This window comes from Symphalangus syndactylus, chromosome 1 (genome assembly GCF_028878055.3).
Source record: "Symphalangus syndactylus isolate Jambi chromosome 1, NHGRI_mSymSyn1-v2.1_pri, whole genome shotgun sequence".
NCBI classification, from domain to species: Eukaryota; Metazoa; Chordata; class Mammalia; order Primates; family Hylobatidae; genus Symphalangus; species Symphalangus syndactylus.
The window spans coordinates 24170301-24191610 of record NC_072423.2 but is presented as its reverse complement, the minus strand read 5'-3'; the positions used below and the strand labels follow the sequence as shown (position 1 = coordinate 24191610).

The 21310-nt window shown below is 45.0% G+C and overlaps 1 protein-coding gene and 1 long non-coding RNA gene across 6 annotated transcripts in view; one reads left to right on the top strand and one right to left on the bottom strand.

Moving 5' to 3' along the window:
* TNFRSF11A (TNF receptor superfamily member 11a) overlaps window positions 1–19256 on the top strand; it is a 62032-nt gene extending 42776 nt beyond the window's left edge. For 2 of the 4 annotated variants that reach the window (XM_063638061.1, XM_063638037.1), the window contains exons 9-10: window positions 426–1209; window positions 16337–19256. In XM_063638061.1, the coding sequence (XP_063494131.1) occupies window positions 426–1209; window positions 16337–16620 (1068 nt within the window). In that variant the 3' untranslated portion in view covers window positions 16621–19256. The remainder of the gene's footprint in view (window positions 1–425; window positions 1210–16336) is intronic. The other 2 variants (XM_063638143.1, XM_063638109.1) reach the window with 1 other exon arrangement.
* LOC129492212 (uncharacterized) lies at window positions 5691–16369 on the bottom strand. Of its 2 annotated transcripts, none has more exons than XR_010120760.1 (3): window positions 16305–16369; window positions 9809–9896; window positions 5691–5830 (listed from the first exon to the last, which is right to left on the bottom strand). It is a non-coding gene; the product is annotated as an uncharacterized lncRNA (long non-coding RNA). The 2 variants fall into 2 exon arrangements; XR_008660765.1 differs by lacking the exon at window positions 16305–16369 and adding an exon at window positions 10664–10727.
* Window positions 19257–21310: the final 2054 nt, after the last annotated feature.

Below are 21310 nucleotides of genomic sequence, written 5' to 3'. Positions count from 1 at the left end.
ATATTTCCTCATTTGCTCAATTCTAGAATACACAGAATGTAGTTTCAGAATTACTAGAGCATACCACAGTGATACACAGAGCTGCTAACTCGAGTTCAATATTTGTTTACAGTTGTTTGGGGGTTTTGTATGTAGATTGAGAATATGTAGTCAGGATACTGTGTTCAAAAGTCATTTGGGTTAGCTCCTCCCCTTGCTCAGATGTGAACATGCTTTTCATCTGAGATGCAGCTAGATTCATTTGTTTCTAGAGTTCTCCTGCACTCGGTAATTTGAAATAACACAAAGTTCCATGGTCAGTTTTCCATCCGTACTTGTTATGGTGGAAATAATCAGTGTAAACACCGTTTTCAGCAATGTTTAGCTAAACTTATCCTAATAACTCTAGGTATTAATGCCTCTGCCTTCTGAATGTAAATCGGCAGGATTCCTCAGGCGACAGTTGTGTCAGTACACACACGGCAGCCTTTGGTCAGCAGGGAGTGTGTGAAGGTGTCTTACTGCTGACTCTGGAGGAGAAGACATTTCCAGAAGATATGTGCTACCCAGATCAAAGTGGTGTCTGTCAGGGCACGTGTGTAGGAGGTGGTCCCTATGCACATGGCGAAGATGCCAGGATGCTCTCATTGGTCAGCGAGACCGAGATAGAGGAAGACAGCTTCAGACAGATGCCCACGGAAGATGAATACATGGACAGGCCCTCCCAGCCCGCAGACCGTTTACTGTTCCTCACTGAGCCTGGAAGCAAATCCATACCTCCTTTCTCTGAACCCCTGGAGGTGGGGGAGAATGACAGTTTAAGCCAGTGCTTCACAGGGACACTGAGCACAGTGGGTTCAGAAAACTGCGACTGCGCTGAGCCCCTGTGCAGGACTGATTGGACTCCTGTGTCCTCTGAAAACTACTTGCAAAAAGAGGTGGACGGTGGCCATTGCCCGCACTGGGCAGCCAGCCCCAGCCCCAACTGGGCAGATGTCTGCACAGGTTGCCAGAACCCTCCTGGGGAGGACTGTGAGCCCCTCGTGGGTTCCCCAAAACGTGGACCCTTGCCCCAGTGCGCCTATGGCATGGGCCTTCCCCCTGAAGAAGAAGCCGGCAGGACGGAAGCCAGAGACCAGCCTGAGGACGGGGCTGATGGGAGGCTCCCAAGCTCAGCGAGGGCAGGTGCCGGGTCTGGAAGCTCCCCTGGTGGCCAGGCCCCTGCATCTGGTAAGTGACTTCCCGATCTCTCACTTCTGAGCAGAAGGGCCAGTTCTTGGTACAGGGTTTGGGGCAGGTATTACCATTTAGGAAGGAGGAAGCTAATGGGAAAACCTCAGCTTGGGCTTTTTCTCTTAGTAAGCATTTTTACAGGATGGCTTTGGATTCAGTCCACATGTTTGGTTATACACTGCGTCCAGTGCTGTGTGGCTTCATCGTCTACCACTGGGGCAGTTTCTGCATCCATGCATGTCCCATACCCTTTTGCATTCAGGCTTTTCATGATGGGATTAGACCTCAAGCCCCAGCACTGACCCCAGAGACAAAGTCAACATTGGCCTCAGGACTGGCTGAGCAAAGGCATTGCCTCAGATTTCTGCTTTTTGGTTTTTGTTTTCAAAGCACCTTAGGCCTCTTAAATCTCCCCCAAGAAAGCGCTTATAAATTTTAGGAGGACACACAAAATTGTTTAGTTAATCCTTAATTAATACTTATTGTGAATAATGTGTTGATTCTATACCAAATTAATGATACAGTAAAACTGTCTTTTAAAAAGTTTCATGAGAAAGGCCCCTTTTATAACCACAATGTGTCATATATTTATGGAACCAGGCAGATAATTTTAACAATGTAACATCATTATAAAGATGTATCACTGCAACACTGCCTGAGCATGAACAAGCCACCGATTACAATATTATAACTTTTTCCCATGAGGGTAAAGCACCATCTGTTTTATTATGTAGTTACAAAGGACTTTGCAGCTGATAGTGAGGGCTCTGGTTCTGAGAATTATCTGTCATTTGAAGGGTCAGGGATCTCTTTGAGAATCTTCCGAAAGCTATAGACACTCCCTCCAGAAAAACGAATATATGGATATATACTATTTAAGGGGCTTCACAGAATCCTCCAACTCATATTTTTAAAAGGCCCATTCATAGGCCGCCCCTCTCCAGAGATGCTTTTTCTTCTCTGCTTCTTTATTTAGACTGCAAGTGGTGCTAGCAGCCGGTCTTTGAATTGTTTTATAACCCTGAGGTAGCTAGATCTGTGCCTTAAACACAGAGACTGTTTTGCCTCGTGGTAATGATGGTTCCTGGCTTTAATCTGTTCCTCAAGTTTGTGGTTTTGCTGCAGCTACATAGATTTACTGATGTATAAATTCAGTAATAGCAATTCTCAGTCAAAAATAAAGGAGGAGATATGTTTGGGGATATTTTTCAAAGAACTGGTGTGTTTTCTTCTCAGAGGATCTCAGAATTGTTCTTATTTTTTAAGATTGTAAGGAATCTCCATGACTGGGCTTTGCTGTTCATTTGCATTGTTCTATTTCTTTTTTCTTTTTCTTTTTTTTTTTTTTTTTTTTTTTTGAGACCAAGTCTCACTCTGTCTCCCAGGCTGGAGGGCAGTGGCACGATCTCGGCTCATTACAACCTCCACCTCCTGGGTTCAAGCAGTTCTCCTGCCTCAGCCTCCTGAGTAGCTGGGACTATAGGCGCATGCCACCACACCCAGCTAATTTTTGTATTTTCAGTAAGGATGGAGTTTTTCCATGTTGGCCAGGCTGGTCTCAAACTCCGGACCTCAGGTGATCCACCTGCCTCGGTCTCCCAAAGTGCTGGGATTGCAGGCGTGAGCCACTGCGCCTGGCCTGTTCTATTTCTTCTCTCTCAGTTTATTGTCTTCCCCTTGGTTGTGGAGACAGACAGGACCCTGGGCTGTGGGCAGCGAGAAAGCTGACGTTCTGTCTCTGGCGGCAGCCAGGTCCTGGCCACACTGTCAGGGGCAGACCGGTTTTTCAGTGGGTGACACCAGGAAGATAATGTTGCCACTGTGTGAAAATCAGCAGCAGTTCTTGGAAGAACAGTGTTGGCCAGATTTAAAGAGAGAGAGAGATACATGGATCTTTTAATGCCATAAAACAAAAAGCCCGATCTTTGCTCTCCTGTAAGAGTCAAAACAGTAGCCTAGTCTGTTTTTCATCATCTTTTATTTCTCTAGCACTAAACCATCTAGGGATGGAGAAAAGGAATAAAAAGTGTGTCATCAACTAAGTGGTGTTAATTTGCAAAAAGTTTACACTGCTTTTTCTGTCTTCGTCTGGTGCTTAGCCATGCAAAACATCCGTAGAGAGTCTGCCCGTGGTCGACGCCAGCAAGCGGGCCAAATTAATTTTCGCCTGAGGAGAGGCAGCAGCCAGATTGATTTTGGAGGCTGTGCTATTCTCTCCACAATTACTTCTCCATGAACAGGCCTTATGGTTTCTGGTCAAAATAGTACTTTCTCATTCTTGCTTTTTTGTGTAGTTTTTTAAAAACTCACAATTTACGTTCTATAAAATGCGTGAAAGAGGATGGAGATTAGGTGAGCAGTCCCACAGAGGCCTTATCCCGTGGTCCCCTCAAAGCCCCTGTGCTCTCAGGACTGTGCTGATGTGACATTTTTTAAGGGTTTTTTGGATTTTTATATGAGAGTATTTTTTGTTTGTTTTTACTTACAATCACATCAAACGGTTTCTGGAGAAATGACAGTGACTGGGGACTTTTTCTTTAGGGAAGAGTATCTCCTGTCCCAGCGTCTTTGTGAGGAGAATGACGATTTTTCAGACAGCTCCGCAAGTGTAGACAACTTTAAAAAACATAATACCCAGTGCTGTTAATGCTATTTTAGCCATGTTATAATTCCTAAGAAGCAAGGAGAATGATTAGCAAAGATCAGTGAAGGGGGAAGCATACTTCTGGTTATGTCTTAAATAACCATGCCTTAATTTAGGTCTGAAGTTACGCCTAATCTTGCTGACGTGATGGTTGCCTTGGTTACAAGCCCTCTCACCTGGAGATTGGCGCATTCTCACTGTGCCCCTAGAGTTATTTCGTGTGAAAGAAACCATAACTGCTTATGATTAATGTGTCTGTTGTTGGCTGGTGGCTTGGTTTTGGCTCCCGAAGCCACTCGTTAGTTTCAGTCACTTCTGAGCTGGAGAAAGTTAGAGTGGTCTTTTTTTCTTTATCTTTTAAAAATCATTTTGCTTTTTAATTATTTCAACTTTTATCTTAGATTCAGGGTACATGTGCAGGTTTGTACCTGGGTATATTGTATGATGCTGAGGTTTGGGGTATGATTGATCTCGTCATCCAGGCAGTGAGCACAGTATCTTCAATCCTTGTTTCTCTCCCTCTCTCCCCTGCCTAGTTAGAAGTCCCCAGTGTCTATTGTTGCCATCTTTATGTCCATGAATACCCAGTGTTTAGCTTCCACTTATAAGTGAGAACATGCAGTGTTTGGTTTTCTGTTTCTGTACTAATTTACATAGGATAATGGCCTCCAACTGCAACCATGTTGCTGCAGAGGACATGATTTTCTTCTTTTTCTATGGCTGCAAACAATTCTTGATGAACACTGAATACCGATTTGTTTTTCAATTAATTTATTGAAGGTCCAATTTATTGAAGGTCCACTGAGCCACGGAGACTTGAAAAAGCCTGAAAAACAAGTAGGGATTAGTGCCAGGGAGTGGACCGTGTGAAAAGGAATCAATCACTTGAGAAATCCAGGCCTTCCACAGCCTGCCCCATCTCTGACCTGCGGCCTGTTGTTCGTAATGAATCTTGGGGTCTTTCTCACCAGCCTGGATACTCTCACGCTCTATCAACACCCCAGCTCTAGGCAGCCACAACCAGTTAGTGGGAATTCTGGCTGGGTGCAGTGGCTCACGCCTATAATCCCAGCACTTTGGGAGGCTGAGGTGGGCAGATCACTTTAGGTCAGGAGTTCAAGACCACCCTGACCAACATGGGGAAACCCCATCTCTACTAAAAATAAAAAAAAAATTAGCTGGGCGTGGTGGCACGTGCCTGGAATCCCAGCTACTTGGGAAGCTGAGGCAGGAGAATTGCTTGAGTCAGGGAGGCGGAGGTGATCTGAGATCTTGCCACTGCACTCCAGCCTGGGCGACAGAGCAAGACTCTGTCTCAAAAAAAAGAAAAAAGAAAAAAGAAAAGGGGAATTCTCATAGCCTAATCTTTCTAGTATCTCAATATGTTAAGTGAATGGATGCTTATACACTCATTCATTCATCCATTCAGGAATAAACAGATGAACATGAGACCACTGCCTCCTGTTTGTTCCCCCAAGTCACTCTCAGCCTCCCAGTTCTTTGGTCTGCTCCAGGGAGCTGGAGAAGGAGAGGGATGGAAGGGCTGGCACTGGCTGCCCTGGGCTCACTTAGTGCCCTGGGCTCACCTAGTGTCCTGGGCAGAGGAAGCAGAAATGACAGAGCACAGGTGAGCTGGTTCATCCTAGCAGCATAGACTCTCCAAGGCCATCACCTGGGAGCCAGGAACACGGGACAGTGAAGACCTGCCTGACCCCTCGTCCTCCCCTGTCCTCAGTCTCTGTCCCTGGTCCCACTCTCTCTCTTGAAATGACTGTTGTTGACCATCTATTTCCATTCTGAGAGTATAGAAAAAGATTTTCCTATCCAAACTTACCTCCCCTCCTTTCTTCCTCTCCAGCAGCGGACAGCCTTCTATCTCTTTCTTCACACTCTTGTTAGAATGCTATTCACCACCTTGCATTTCACGTTCAGCTAAATCTCGTAAAGGCAGATACTGGTTCATTGGCCCTGAATCTTGAAGTTAAAATAGATATTTCATAATTTGGTTATTTGGTGATAATATTCAGCTTTCATTGCTGTAAAACATCAATGCACTATTTCAAAATATACAAAAAATGTGGCCACTGTATATACTCTGCTTCATTTCGTCCTGTCTCCCTTCTTTCTGCACTGATAGGGCTCATTTTGGAAGGCTTTGGTCTGTAAGACTTTCTAAGTAATTTTCAAGCATGATTCAGAATGGAACTATTAAATACTGTTTCCCTTCCCTTATCATCACATACCCAGTTTCTTCTAAGTGCCTGAAACAGAACTTACATTTCCATAAAAAGGAAAATCACATGAGAAGCATATGGGTTAAATATAAAATAAGTTTTTTAAAAAATTCCAAAAGAACCCAATGTAGCCTGGGTAGTTTCAGTGTATTTGTGTATATTTTTAGTTCTCTTCCTTGGAGGAAAATCTACATGACAATTTGGTGGTATTATTTGGCATGGTTCTTGTGATTTAATATTCATATGTTAGGCATTTTAAACAACATAATAAGCTTTTGAGAAGAAAGGTATGCATTATCTTGCTCAAAAATGTAAATTCTGTCAGGGATTGTGTTCTTAGAATTTTGTTCTTTCTGCCTGAGAAATGCAGATTCCACAGAGCCTGCTATGTCAAGCATGGACAAAGTAGAAGCATCACTCTGATTATGATGGGAGACATCATTGATTCATTGTTTCTGTTGACTTACTTGCTATTTTTAACACTCTCAAGTTACCTGAACATTTTTCTGGTTAAGTCACATTAAATATTAATGTTAAGTCAACTAATCCATTTTTTTTTAGTTTTTTTTGAGACAGGGTTTGGCTCTATTACCCAGGCTGGAGAGCAGTGGCACGATCTTGGCTCACGGCAGCCTCCGCCCTCCAGGCTCAAGCCATCCTCCCATCTCAGCCTCCCGAGTAGCTGGGACAACAGGCCTGTACAACCACACCCTGCTAATTTTTGTATTTTTTTTTTTTAGAGACTGGGTTTCGTCATGCTGCCCAGGCTAGTCTTGAACTCCTGAGCTCAAACAGATCCACACACCTAGGCCTCCCAAGGTGTGTAGTCCCAGCCACTCAGGAGGCTGAGGTGGGAGGACGACCAAGCCCAGCAGGTCAGGACTGCAGTGAGCTGTGTTCACGCCACTGCACTCCAGCCTGGGCGATTAAGCAAGACCCTTTCTCAAAGAAACAAGAACAAATGTCTGATTATGAAGCTTGTACCCTAACCCACCGCACTGTCTGGGATTACAGGTGTGACCCTCTGCACCCTGCCAACTAATCCATCTTAACTGTTAGAAACACTTCCAAATTCCCATATTTAATAAAAATCCCCATGTCATTCTGGCTTTCAAGTCATACTTTTGGGTAGCCTTCAAATTCCATCAGTCATATTGTGTTCAGGGACCTGTAAGATTGGTTTGAGAGCCTGAAGGTTACAGTTTTATCAGTGATATTATAGACGTTAGTCACCGGGTACTAAGTGTTTTGTGTGTATTATCTTCTTATTCCTCACAGAAATTCTATGGGACGAGTTCCTCGCCCAGGATCATACAGCTAGTAAGCGACAAAGCCATGGTTCAAGTATCCGATTGCAGGCCAGGGCACAGTGCCTCCCACCTGTAACCCCAGCACTTTGGGAGGCCAAGGTGGGAGGATCTCTTGAACCCAGGAGTTTGGGACCAGCCTGGGCAACATAGACCTCTTCTCTACAAAAATTAAAAAAAAGTTAGCCAGATGTGGTAGCATGTACCTGTAGTCCCAGCCACTCGGGAGGCTGAGGTGGGATGATCACCTGAGCCCAGGAGGTCAGGGCTGCAGTGCAACCTTAAACCACCGCACTGTCTCCTCTTAAGTCAGTGCAGGTGATGCTGATTTCATTTATTTACTGTGCCTTGGAGAATCCTCAGTGTGTCACAGAATAGGGACAAGCACAGTCCTGGCATCATTGGCTACTCTGGCTGAGGGAGAGGCAGTAGCTAGGCCTGGCCTGGTCCAGAAGGTTCCACAGGAGGGACAGTAGGATGCCCAATGCGTGATGGTCCCCTGGTTATGGTGAGACCCCTCTCTTCTGCCAGTTGTCTTGGGATGTTACTATTTTCACTATCACTTTCTCTTGTGGGGAAAGCCTTTTCTTCCACATGCTTCAAACTCTATCTTTTTTTTTTTGGCAAGCAAAATAAATTGTCAAATAAAGGTCAGAGGCAGCCTCAAAGGGGAACGCTGTCAGAAAGGGATCCCGAGGAGAGGAGGCAAAAGGGGTGGGACAAGGCCTGGTTTGGCTTAATGGACTACCAATGCCTATAAAAAACCTCTGGTCTTCATGTTTTTAATGTAGACTATTTTTTAGAGCAGTTTTAGCTTCATAGGAAAATTGAGGGGCAGGTACAGAGATTTCCTATATTCTTCCTGCCCCCCACACATGCACAGCCTCCCCCACTAGAGTGGTACATTTGCTGCACTTGATGAGCACATATTGACACATTGGGGTCCACTCTTTGTGTTGTGCATTCTATGGGTTTGGACCAATGTATCCTGGCATGCATCCACCATGATAGTCTCATACAGAGTAGTTTCACTGCCCTACAAATCCTCTGTGCTCTACTCACCCCTTCCTCTCTCTGAACTCCTTGCAACTACTGATCTTTCTACTGTCTCCATAGTTTTTCCTGGTCCAGAATGCCATAGAGTTGGAATCATACATTCTATAGCGTTTTCAGATTGGCTTTGTTTACTTAGCATTATGAATCTAAGTTTCCTCCATGTCTTTTCATGGCTTGATAGCGCTTTCCTTTTTTTATTTTTTGAGACAGAGTCTTATTCTGTCGCCCAGGCTGGAGTGCAGTGGTGCGATCTTGGCTCACTGCAAGCCCCACTTCCAGGTTCGTGCCATTCTCCTGCCTCAGCCTCCCGAGTAGCTGGGACTACAGGCACCCGCCACCACGCCCGGCTAATTTTTTGTATTTTTTTTAGTAGAGACGGGGTTTCACTGTGTTAGCCAAGATGGTCTCGATCTCCTGACCTTGTGAGCTGCCCGCCTCGTCCTCCCAAAGTGCTGGGATTACAGGCGTGAGCCACCTTGCCCGGGCCAGCTCTTTTCTTTTTAACACTAAATAATATTCCATTGTGTGGAGGACATGGGGGATTTGTTTATCCCTTCATTTACTGAAGGACTCTTGGCTGCTTCCAAGTTTTGGCAATTATGACTACAGCTGCTGTAAACATCTGTGTGCAGATTTTTGTGCGGACATAAGTTTTCAACTCTTTTGGGTAAATACTAAAGAGTATGATTGCTGGATCATATGATAAGTGTATGTTCAGTTTTGTAAGAAGTCATCAAACTGTCTTCCAAAGCAGCTATACCCTTTTGCATTCCCACCAGCCAAGAATAAGAGTTCCTGCCACCCACCCCCATGCTCGCCAGCATTTGGTGTTGTCAGTGTTCTGGATCTGAGCCATTCTAATAGGTGTGTAGTGGTGTCTCACTGTTGCTTAAATTCTCACTTCCCTAATGACTTCCCTATGACGTGGAGCATCTTTTCATATGCCTGTTTGCCATCTGGATATCTTTGGTGAGGTGTCTGTTAAGGCCTTGGGTCCATTTTTTAATCAGGTTGTTTGTTTTCTTATTGTTGAGTTTTAAGAGTTCCTTGTTTATTTTGGGAAATAGTCCTTTGTCAGATATGGATTTTGCAAATAATTTCTTCCAGTCTGCAGCTTGTTTCTTCATTCTCTTAAGCCTCGGATCTTTTTAGGCCATCTTGGGTAAGCCTCATCTGAACCATCCCTCCCCTTTTCATACTCCTTTACTAGCCACCAAAAAGGGAGAGGTCCCTGCTAACTGCAGAGGTCCCCGTTGAGTTTCTAGGCATTCAGTGGGAAGAGTTACCCTCCTGGGATACGTATCAACTGCAGAAACCATGAGAACCATGTTGAAAAGGAGACCCAGAGCACCCACCTGATTATACAGCTGCCAACATGGTGACCTATTGATGTCACCATCGCAGATCAGATGTGAACTCTCTGATGTGAACAACTAATATGTTCTGCAATACAGAAAGCAAATGTTAAGGAATTCTTACTTTTAGCAAGGACAGTTCAGGACTGAGGTATCTTATTAGATAAGGATATTATCAACTAATTCTAAGCCTTGATCTACTCTGGTGCCACATTCAACTCACAGCAGACTTGCGTGATGAGAAATGAGACTGTGGGGTTTAATGTAGAATTATATAGATGAGTGTTCTAACCCAAGACAATCTTAATGATTGAGGACTTCGGCAGAGCAAACAGAAGTTGGTTAGATTTCCAGAGAAAGTGCCCTTTCAGTCTTTAAGACACACTGAGATCCTCTAACAAGACAGGGATGGAAAGATAATACTACTATTCAGTGTATTTCATGAATCTCCGTGTCCTTGGGAGTTCCGTGAGCGCTGATATTACTTTCTGGGAGGAGGAATGCCACCATTGCACCTGTGACTGATTCTTTGCTATTTCCCTAGCATTTTCAAATCTATCATCTTGTTTGACCCTTATGCTATCCTGCTGGATATTCACGTGCTCATTTATTCATTTATTTAACAAATGTGTATTATTAATATTTGCTTGTTCTACGCAATTGCACACTGCCAGGGCAGCACAGCTTGATACAGATCGGGAGAGTTAGGTGGTTTGTCCTAAATTCTCACCACTAGCGAGGGCCAAGTCTCAGGACAAGACCCAAGAGCTATTCTCTCCTCTGCCCCACATTTCTGCCCCTCCTGAATTCAGGCAGCCATTAATACCTCCATCCTTCTAGTCACCACTTACTCACCTCTGCTCTTCAGAGACTGAAGCACCACGCTGACATTGAATGTCATTAGATTGCTTTCCAGCGAATCTGGATTATGACATGCCACGGAAAAAGAAGAGTTTTCATCCTTGAAACAGTGTCAGTCGGTAGAGGGGAAAAAAACCAACCACAGAAACCTGGCGTGCTCACATGCAGAACACCTGCAAGCTGGTGTTTGTGATGCAGCCAACCTGGCCTGAAGAGAGGGCTTAGTCAATTCTGCATGGAGAGTGTTGCTTCTGTTACTGTTATTATTGTAGTAGGTAGTCAATCTATCTCCACTCAACCCACAGATTAACCCACACCCACCCAGGAAGCTGACTGAAGCTCACAGCACACTGATTATTCACAACTCGTGGGTCACTCTGGAATAGCCAGACCCTTCTGCTTCCACCTGCTGAATGGCCATGTTTTCTAAAGTCCATGGGTGCTCCCAGTTCTGTGAGTGTGAGCTGATCTTGTCATTTAAAACATTAACTATTATGTTAACTGGCAAGAAAAAAATGAGTTTGATAATCACGATTATTTCTATGAAAACTATTGAATACTTTGGGATGATTCAGGGAATGAATTGCTAAAACCTTTTTGGTATTGAAGTTGAGGTGAATGAGACAACCGTGAAAGGTGGAAGGAAGAAAACTCTAGAAGGCTCCTGCACTTAGACTGCTTTTTGGCAAGTGACTTTTGGTTCTCGTTCCACGTTAAGGAACCCAAAACTAGAAATTGTAGGTAAAGCATTCAAGATACAGTTGGTACAATCAGTAGACCCATTCGCAAAGGACAGGCCCCAGTTTTCCATCAGAAAGTTGGTGTTTTGCAGCAAGGGGTGGGTGGCTTGAACATGAGGGAAACATATCACAGGATCAGTATTTTAGAGCATAAGTGGAGAGCTTCTACAACTCAGTTTTACTGAATATTTAGTAGAGAAAATCTGATTAGCAAACACTTCTGTAATATTGAAAAATGTCCAACTTACAAGATGTTACTTCCGAAAACGGTAGTGCTAGATTGGAGCCTCAGTGGGGAAAGTTCCCAGAGTAATGCTCCTAAGAGTTGCCCGCACTTTCAGGACTGGTGACATAACTGACATAGTCCAGTGGAAAATGAAAAATTTTCCCCTTTTGCAAAAATTAATAAGAATTTCATGATGACAGCAAAGCATTTAACCCAGCATGGAGCTCTTCAGAGCATAAGGCCTTGTGCAGCTGCACAGGCCCATGGCGACCACTCTGTTGCCACTTAAGAATTGCCACGTATTGTGATTGGCAGATCAGTATAACTTTTTAAAAAAAAGTCTAGTGTCTGGTGTCTGTCAGTTTACTATATCTCACAAGAGTCATCACGCATGGATAGACTTGACCGATGGTTGTTTTTGTCATTAATTTTAGCTTTGTTAAAGAAACACTTGAAGAATAAACTTGTTTTAGAATCTCCTAAATCTTTCTAGGTAACTGTCCTTTACATCTTAATGGTCAGGAATTTTTTTTTTTTTTTTTTTGAGACAGAGTCTCACCCTGTCACCCAGGCTGGAGTGCAGTGGCATGATCTCGGCTCACTGCAAGCTCTGCCTCCTGGGTTCATGCCATTCACCTGCCTCAGCCTCCCGAGTAGCTGGGACTACAGGTGCCTGTCACCATACCCAGCTAATTTTTTTTATTTTTAGTAGAGACCAGGTTTCACTGTGTCAACCAGGATGGTCTCGATCTCCTGACCTCGTGATCCACCCACCTCAGCCTCCCAAAGTGCTGGGATTACAGGCGTGAGCCACCGCGCCCGGCCAATGGTCAGGAATTTAAAGGCCTAGTTTTTGCCCTTCCACAAGCTTCTTGGCCTTCCAAAAATAATATATATATATGTTTTGAGATGGGGGTCACTCTGTCACCCAGGCTGGAGTGCAGTGGCGTGATCACAGATCACTGGAGCCTCAGCATCTCTGGGCTCAGGTGATCCTCCCACCTCAGCCTCCCAAGTAGCTGTGACTACAGGCGTGTGCCACCACACCCAACTAACTTTTTTGTATTTTTCATAGAGTCAGGGTTTCACCATGTTGCCCAGGCTGGTCTCCAACTCCTGGGCTTAAGCATTCACCCACTTCAGCCTCCCAAAGTGCCAGGGTTACAGGTGTGAGCCACCACGCTTAGTTCCCCAACAATAATATTCTTGGTTCAGTCCATGAAACAAAGGATTCTGAAATGTTTAGATATTCTACTTAGGCAAAAGGATTTGAGGTCCATCTGAAAAAAGAAAACAAAAATGAATATAGGTCCTATAGAATATTTAGGTTATCAGTATCAAAGATACTGTTTGCCATGGAGCAATGGCATGGAATGAAATTCTCAAGATGAAAGACTTTACACAAACCATAGGTTTTACCAGGGTTCAGACTCATCAAAGGTTCTCACAAGAAAGAAGTAAACAACAATGGATTCATGATGATTTGTTGAAAAATAAAATTTAAAATGGCAGAGAAATAATATATACCATGACATAAGCAGATAAATCAGTGAGGAGGATAAAGAAGAGATGAGAACAAATTCAAAACCATAAATCAATCATGCAGTGGCTGGAGATGTCCTCTGTGTAGTTTTACATGATACTGAAGAACAACAGAACCAGCAGGCAATGACGTTGTAGTGGGAACACCTCATGATGGATGATTTTGCATTTTTAATCTCATCTCTTCTTTATCCTCCTCATAGATTTATCTGTTTGTGTCATGGTGTATATTAAAACTAGAGGAACTAGGTCAAGAATAATCATACATCTAAGCAACTTTAAATTGCTCATTTTATTAAATAAACATGGTATGTTTTTAATCAGAATAGAATTTTCATTGTATGTGCATTTTTTTAAAATTGCATGTCCTATTCCACGTACTTTTTATTTTTCACTTTGACGTTTTCTATTAACCAAGTAGTGATCTCTCAAATAGGAAGACTTGACTGTGTTGCTATGCCTACTTCTTCTGTTGCTGCTATGGTAGAAGCCTTTTTATCAGCCCCTGGTCAGCAGTTGCTGAGTTACTTAAAAATGTCATCTTACAAGTTCATATCATAAATTTTTTTTTACTTAAAACATATACCTTATAGTTACACACTGATTATTTTATAGTATAAGGCTGTATGTACTGGCTGATTGTAGTTTCCTGAGCCCTTTTTTTTTTTTTTTTGAGACAAGAGTCTTGCTCTTGTCACCCAGGCTGGAGTGCAGTGGCGCAATCTTGACTCACTGCAACCTCCGCCTCCTGGGTTCAAGCGCTTCTCCTACCTCAACCCCCCAAGTAGCTGGGATTACAGGTGCCCACCACTATGCCCAGCTAATTTTTGTATTTTCAGTAGAAACGGGGTTTCGCCATATTGGCCAGGCTGGTCTTGAACTCCTGACCCCAGGTGATCTACTCGCCTCGGCCTCCCAAAGTGCTGGGATTACAGGCGTGAGCCACCACGCCCGGCCTCCTGAGCCCTTTTTACATTAACCACACCACCTTAATTTCCAGCTTCGATTTCTTCAGTGTGAAATGAGAAATTACAGATATCTGAGAGCAAAATCCTTCTGGAGTTTTATTATTTCCTTTTCCTATTCTTTTTCTTCCTTTCTCACTTCTCTGTGGCCCTGGGAACTGTCTCATTGTCATATTTGTGTTCTAGAATATTTTGAGTGATAATGTCGGTGCTGTGTATTTTGTTTTGGTTTTCTGTGGGGGGAGTGGAACCAGCTTGCTTCTGTGCCGCCATTTTGAAACCAGAAGTCCTTCCTTTTTCTTTCTTTCTTCATAGTTTCCTTGCCTACACCACCACACCAGTTGAACAGTTTGTGGTGATTGTTTCATTTTGTTTGTATGTTGTTGTTGTTTTTTTTTACTTTGGGTCCTTGCAAAGCATTCACTTTAGTTTTCATAGACACATTTCCCATTTTTTCTCACTAATATTTCACTGCTTTACCTAATATTTAATTAAATTTCCTGACGAGTTTATCTGGTGACGACAGACTTGAGAAGGAACTTGGTAAGTGGTGGGAGCAGAAGGGCGTAGATACAGCGGTGAGTAGACCCTCACTGGAGTACACTGCATGCCTGGCAGTGTGTGGAGAGGGGGTGGAGAATGTGCTGGGTAGGTGGTAAACAGGAATGCCAGCAGGCCTCCCTCATGCTGATTGGGGGTTCTTAGACAAGTCCTGCCACTGCCCATCTTGAAGGACATCCCACACAACTGCCTATGGGAGAAACAGCATGAGGCACAGACCTCCTTCCAAGACTTTGGATTTGTTGCTCGTACTTGAAATCCTTGTGTTTTCATGGGTTTTTCCTTGTGTTTTGGTCTTGGCTTGTCTAGAGGTACCCAGTAGGTCAGGGGAAGGCTCCTCAAAGGAATTTCCTACATGCCTATCGGTATTTTAGTCAGGCCATCCAAAACATGCCTTCCAAATTTGAGGAAAATCTCATGTGGAGTGGTAACAAAAACTTCATTTTATTTGTATGAATTATTACTAAGCTGCGTCACAATGGAGAAGAAAAAAGTGGTGAATCATGAGGAGCCATTTTTACATTCCTGGCCCTTGATCAAATGGAAGGATTCTGTTTGTGATGCTGAGTGTTGGGGTGTTTCTAGATCTGCTTGGTTTGTGGCACTTTCCTAGACCGAAGTCTAGGAAATTTGTCTTTAAAATGGAAGAATCATAAAAGCTAGCAGGTTTCCTAACATTTGTTGGACTTTCTGTTTGTTTTTCAAAAGGTCCATTGCTTAAAGACTGGCCACATCTAGTCACCCACAAAGAAATGATGCTAGAACACCCTAGGGACAAAACACCCTTCAGAGCTCATAAGGGAAAAGTGATTTATAGGACTTTTTTTTTCCATTTTAGTTTTGTGAATCTATTTTGCTTCTGGAAGTAATTTTAATATTAAGGAAGTGGATTAATCTCTACTGAAAACTGAGCCCACATGGCCCCATGATCCTCCAGGGCTGAGCTGTTAGGGACCACGAGGAACCAAGGCACCCAGGGTGATGGGGCCTCAGATGTGAGTCCAGAGAGGAGAGCAGACTGAAGTCTCCTCCCTTAGCTATGCTTGTTCTGTGTTGAACACACACACACACACACACACACACACTCTTTTGTAACATCTGAATCTTGTCTGTGATTCCGTAATCCTGGTGTGCTCTCTTGCCAGTATCCCAGAGTCCCACCTCACAGGCAAATGGTAAAGCATGAGTCTGCCCCAGGGTTGCTCATTTCTCATCTCTTCCTCTCACCTCCTTTCGTGTTCCTCCTCTCCTCCTCCTCCTCTTCCTCCCCTCCTCCTCCCCCCTTCCTCTTCCTCTCTCCTTCCTCTTCCTCTCCCCTTTCTTTCCTCTCCTCCGCCTCCTCTTCCTAGCCCTCTTCTCCCCCTTCCCCCCTCCCTCCTCCACTCCTTTTTCTCCTCTCTTCCTCTCCCTGCCTCTTTTTACTTCTTTTGTCTTTTTTCTCTTCTCCTCCTCTTTTCTCTGCCCCGCCCTCCTCCGCCTCAGTGGGCCTGGATGGTGACAGCGTGGTTCCCTGTGGCCCGGGGCTGTGGGAATCCGGGGAGCCGCCCTCCACTCCCCAGAACCTTCCTCTCGGGAGACCCTGCCCCCGGGCGCTGACTCACCCTCCCCGTGTTCTCCCTTCCTCTCCCCTCAGGAAATGTGACTGGAAACAGTAACTCCACGTTCATCTCCAGCGGGCAGGTGATGAACTTCAAGGGCGACATCATCGTGGTCTACGTCAGCCAGACCTCGCAGGAGGGCGCGACGGCGGCTGCGGAGCCCGTGGGCCGCCCGGTGCAGGAGGAGACCCTGGCGCGGCGCGACTCCTTCGCTGGGAACGGCCCGCGCTTCCCGGACCCGTGCGGCGGCCCCGAGGGGCTGCGGGAGCCGGAGAAGGCCTCGAGGCCGGTGCAGGAGCAGGGCGGGGCCAAGGCTTGAGCGCCCCCCACGGCTGGGAGCCCGAAGCTCAGAGCCAGGGCTCGCGAGGGGCAGCACCGCAGCCTCTGCCCCAGCCCCGGCCACCCAGGGATCGATTGGTACAGTCGAGGAAGACCTCCCGGCATTCTCTGCCCACTTTGCCTTCCAGGAAATGGGCTTTTCAGGAAGTGAGTTGATGAGGACTGTCCCCCATGCCCACGAATGCTCAGCAGCCCCCCACACTGGGGCAGATGGCTCCCCTGCCACTCCTCAAACTCGCAGCAGTAATTTGTGGCACTATGACAGCTATTTTTATGACTATCCTGTTCTGTGGGGGGGGTCTATGTTTTCCCCCCATATTTGTATTCCTTTTCATAACTTTTCTTGATATCTTTCCTCCCTCTTTTTTAATTTAAAGGTTTTCTCAAAAATTCTCCTAAAGGTGAGGGTCTCTTTCTTTTCTCTTTTGCTTTTTTTTTTTTTTTCCTTTTTTTGGCAACCTGGCTCTGGCCCAGGGTGGAGTGCAGTGGTGCAATTAGAGCCCGGTGCAGCCTCTAACTCCTGGGCTCAAGCAATCCAAGTGATCCTCCCACCTCAACCTCCGGAGTAGCTGGGATCACAGCTGCAGACCACGCCCAGCTTCCTCACCCCCACTCCCCCCCCCACTTCCCCCCCAGAGATACGGTCCCACTATGTTACCCAGCCTGGTCTCAAAATCCCCCGCTAAAGCAGTCCTCCAGCCTCGGCCTCCCAAAGTACTGGGATTATAGGCGTGAGCCCCCACGCTGGCCTGCTTTACATATTTTCTTTTGTGCCCCTTCTCACAGTGTTTTGGAGATGGCTTTCCCAGTGTGTGTTCATTGTAAACACTTTTGGGAAAAGGCTAAACATGTGAGGCCTGGAGATAGTTGCTAAGTTGCCAGGAACATGTGGTGGGACTTTCATATTCTGAAAAATGTTCTGTATTCTCATTTTTCTAAAAGAAAGAAAAAAGGAAACCTAATTTTTTTCTCCTGAATCTTTTTAAGTTTGTGTCGGTCCTTAAGCAGAACTAAGCTCAGTATGTGACCTTACCCCCTAGGTGGTTAATTTATCCATGCTGGCAGAGGCACTCAGGTAGTTGGTAACCAAATTTCTAAAACTCCAAGTTGCTGCAGCTTGGCATTCTTCTTATTCTAGAGGTCTCTCTGGAAAAGATGGAGAAAATGAACAGGACATGGGGCTCCTGGAAAGAAAGGGCCCGGGAAGTTCAAGGAAGAATAAAGTTGAAATTTTAATTTGCATTTTCTTTGTCTAGATAAGAATAGCATAAATAGATCCTCTTTTATTCGTAAATAATCGTGCATCTGTGGGTTAGCCTTGTAGAAGTGGAAAACATTCCATTTTCCAATGCATTTAAACGTAAAGCCAAATCTGCATGTTGTGAATTTAAGAAAACTTATTATCCTAAAGGTGCCTTTCTCTTGGCATCATCCCCTTTGTGAAACCTAGAGGACGCTCCAGATGGAAGGAAATCCCCTGGGTGGTTTTATCTTTTGTTACCCAGTGAGCACTGGTTCCCCGCAAATATTGGGGAAAAGCAAAAATACGCAAGCAAGTTAAAATTAATTTTGCACATCTGGTAGGTTATAAAAGAAAGCACTAATAGAGGTCACTGCTCAGACTTTATTGGCCACAAATGCCCAGCTGAAGAGCATGACTGTGGGTCACTGGTTTTTCCCTCCTGCTGGAAATGCTGGAGTGGTAGCGGTCGATTAGGATCTTCAGTGGAGAAGCACAGGACAGTTCTGTAATTTATGAGACTCCTTAGCCAACATAAAGAACTGCAGGAAATAACTGCACAGCCAGGAGGATCCGTTGGTGGGAATTTACCATCATTCCTGCCCTTTTACTTAACATCATCCACAGAAAGATGTTATACAAATGGAGGAAACCATTATACCTTTTGATATGGAATATACTACAGAGCTACAGTTCACAAAGTAGAATGCTGAGCTGAAAACCCGAGTTTCTGCTGTGACTGTCATCTTACTGAGCACTTTGCTTTTCTTTGCTTTTATTTTTTCCTTCTATAAAAAGGCAATAATGATAATTTATAATAGTTTCCCTACCCAGAGATATTAGAAGGATGCTACAGTGAATGTTAAAGTACCTTGAGATCCTTAAATCAAAGGTGCTATATATACAAGTAAGACTCTACTTTCAGAAAAAGGTAATATTCTTTCCTGCACTGATCCCTACTAATTCTGTATTGATCCAAAGGCAACTCAATGCTAAGAAATGTATAGAAAGTCTAAGTCTGTGTCTGTGTACTGTAGAGATGTGTGTGACAAGTATAAACAAAATGAACTGAAGCAATAATGAACAGTTATTAGGGGGAACATGATAAAGAGATTATATTAAGCTTATGTTTGACCATAAAATCCTTTTTATGGCTTGCTAAAACTGGGCTCACTGTAAAATCATGATTCAACTTATTGCTAATCTTTATGATATGCTTATTCCTAATCTTTATGGTATGGTGTCAACCGTTCATTTGTATCTTATTGCTGGTTCCCTGGACCACAGACTAGGGACAGAAAATACTTGCTTTGATAATATATATGCTGTTGATTTCACAAAAATTTCTTAAAATACAGCCTGGGTACCCAGTGAAAGAGTTGAAACGGAAATGGAGTATCATGTTTCCTACTCACATTTTACTCAGCTGTCGGAAGGAAGAATGAATTTCTCAAGGGCAGTTTGAATGTGATAGATCAGAACCTTCATGTGGTGGGGAAAATGGGATTATTTCAGTGTAACAAACCACCCAAAGACTTAGTGGCTTAAGATAGTCACCACTGGCCAGGCACAGCGGTTCATGCCTCCCAGTGCTTTGGGAGGCCAAGGCAGGAGGATCACTTGAGGACAGTAGTTAGAGATCAAACTGGGCAACAGAGTGAGACCTCGTCTCTACAAAAAATACAAAACTTATCTGGGCATGGTGGTGTGCACCTGCAGTCCTGGCTACTCAGGAGGCTGAGGCAGGAGGATGCTTGAGTCCAGGAGTTCAAGGTTACTGTGAGCTTTGATTGGGCCAGTGCACTCCAGTGTAAAAAAACAAAAACAAAAAAAAACAAAAATAGAAACCACCACTTATTTAGCTCCCAATTCTATGGGTTGGATCAGCTTGGGTGGTTCTTCAGGCCTGGTCCCGCCCGGCCTGGTTTGCTTACCCATTTACAATGACCCGGCTAGTTGGCTGGGCCAGGCTGTGTGCTCTCCACCTGTCCCCCATCCTTCCAGCCACCTAGCTGGGCATGCTCTCATGGTGGTGTTGAGCCTGAGAGCAAGCAGAAACCTACCAGGCTTCTTGAGGCCTAGGCTTGAACTGGCATGCTGTCACTTCTGCCACATTCTGTGGGCCAAAGCAGGTCACAAAGGCAGCCCAGATCCAGGGGGTGGGGGAACAGCACATCCCTCCCATGGGAAGAGTTGCGGGGAATGAGAGGGTAGGGGGTGGACACACGGAGGGGAAGATGGCCCCCTTGCCATCTGTCCACCACAGGGCACTGCGTAGAGTAAAATGCTGCAGAGAAGAGTGCATTCTTGGAACAAAAGAGGAACATGTCCCAGCCCCTAACCAGTGAGTAGCTCCTTCTCTGGTGATTGAATTCCCTTAATGCACAGCACTATAGATTCCCACAATGGAAGGGACACCCACGTTCATATTTAAGTGCTGTGTCAAAATTCCTTCCAGAGCCAAATATAGGTGATTTGGGAATTGAGCCTACTGTATTCCTTCCGCATTCCTTTGGCACAGAAAATTGAAAAGTAACAACTTCTAAAATCAAGAAAACTGGTGAGATACCTTGGGGTAGAGGAACCTGCATATAAACAGATAAAAGATCTAGTGTTCACCCTTCACCCCAGCTCAACAAACAAAATCTTGTTATGATTATACAAGGGTGAGCTTGAGCAAAGGTGCTGTCTTTGGTGGAAGAAACGTAGTTTTGAGTTGTTTGCTCTTTGACAGTCTCTGATGGCATGTGAGTCTTATGCATTGCTGTGGGGTGCGCTGGGCACAAGTTGCATAACCCGCTTTTGGAAGAGGAGACAAAGCATTCAAAGCCCTAAACACTCTGTTGATGAATCATCATGTTTATTGAGTGTGCTTTTAGTGGCAGGGCCCTGAGCACCTGGGAAAGGAGATGAGGAGCGCTGGAGGGTTCGGAGCAGAGAAGATGAGACAATGCTCTGCTCCAAGTGCCAGAGGAGGCTTCTGGGAAGGGGCTGTCGGTGGAATTTCTGATCCCCAGAGCCCTGCCGGTGAAGTCTTGCAACCACTAAAGCTTTGCCAGAGAAGAGGCAGGACCTGATATTGGGCAGTGGCGGTGTCAGCAGTGAGCACAGGCGGGGTCTAGGTGGGATCACTCAAGCCGAGCAGTGCAGGGGGAGCCACCCTGGACCGACACCCCCGTGGCTGCCCCACTGCGGAACTGCCTACTGCGGCAAAACAACCCTATGTCCCCCAAGGTTTCAACAAAGAAGAGGACCGAATAAATGTCCCAGTGGGCAGGCACACCCACAAGACTTGCTGCTCCTCCTGACCCACCCGCATGGCTCTGCACAGCTGTGAGTCCAGTTTTCTCTCTTCCTACCTCCCTCTTACCCCAGTTATCCTGACCCCAGGGTGAAGTTGAAACTCATGCTAGGCTAACATCTCTTTCCT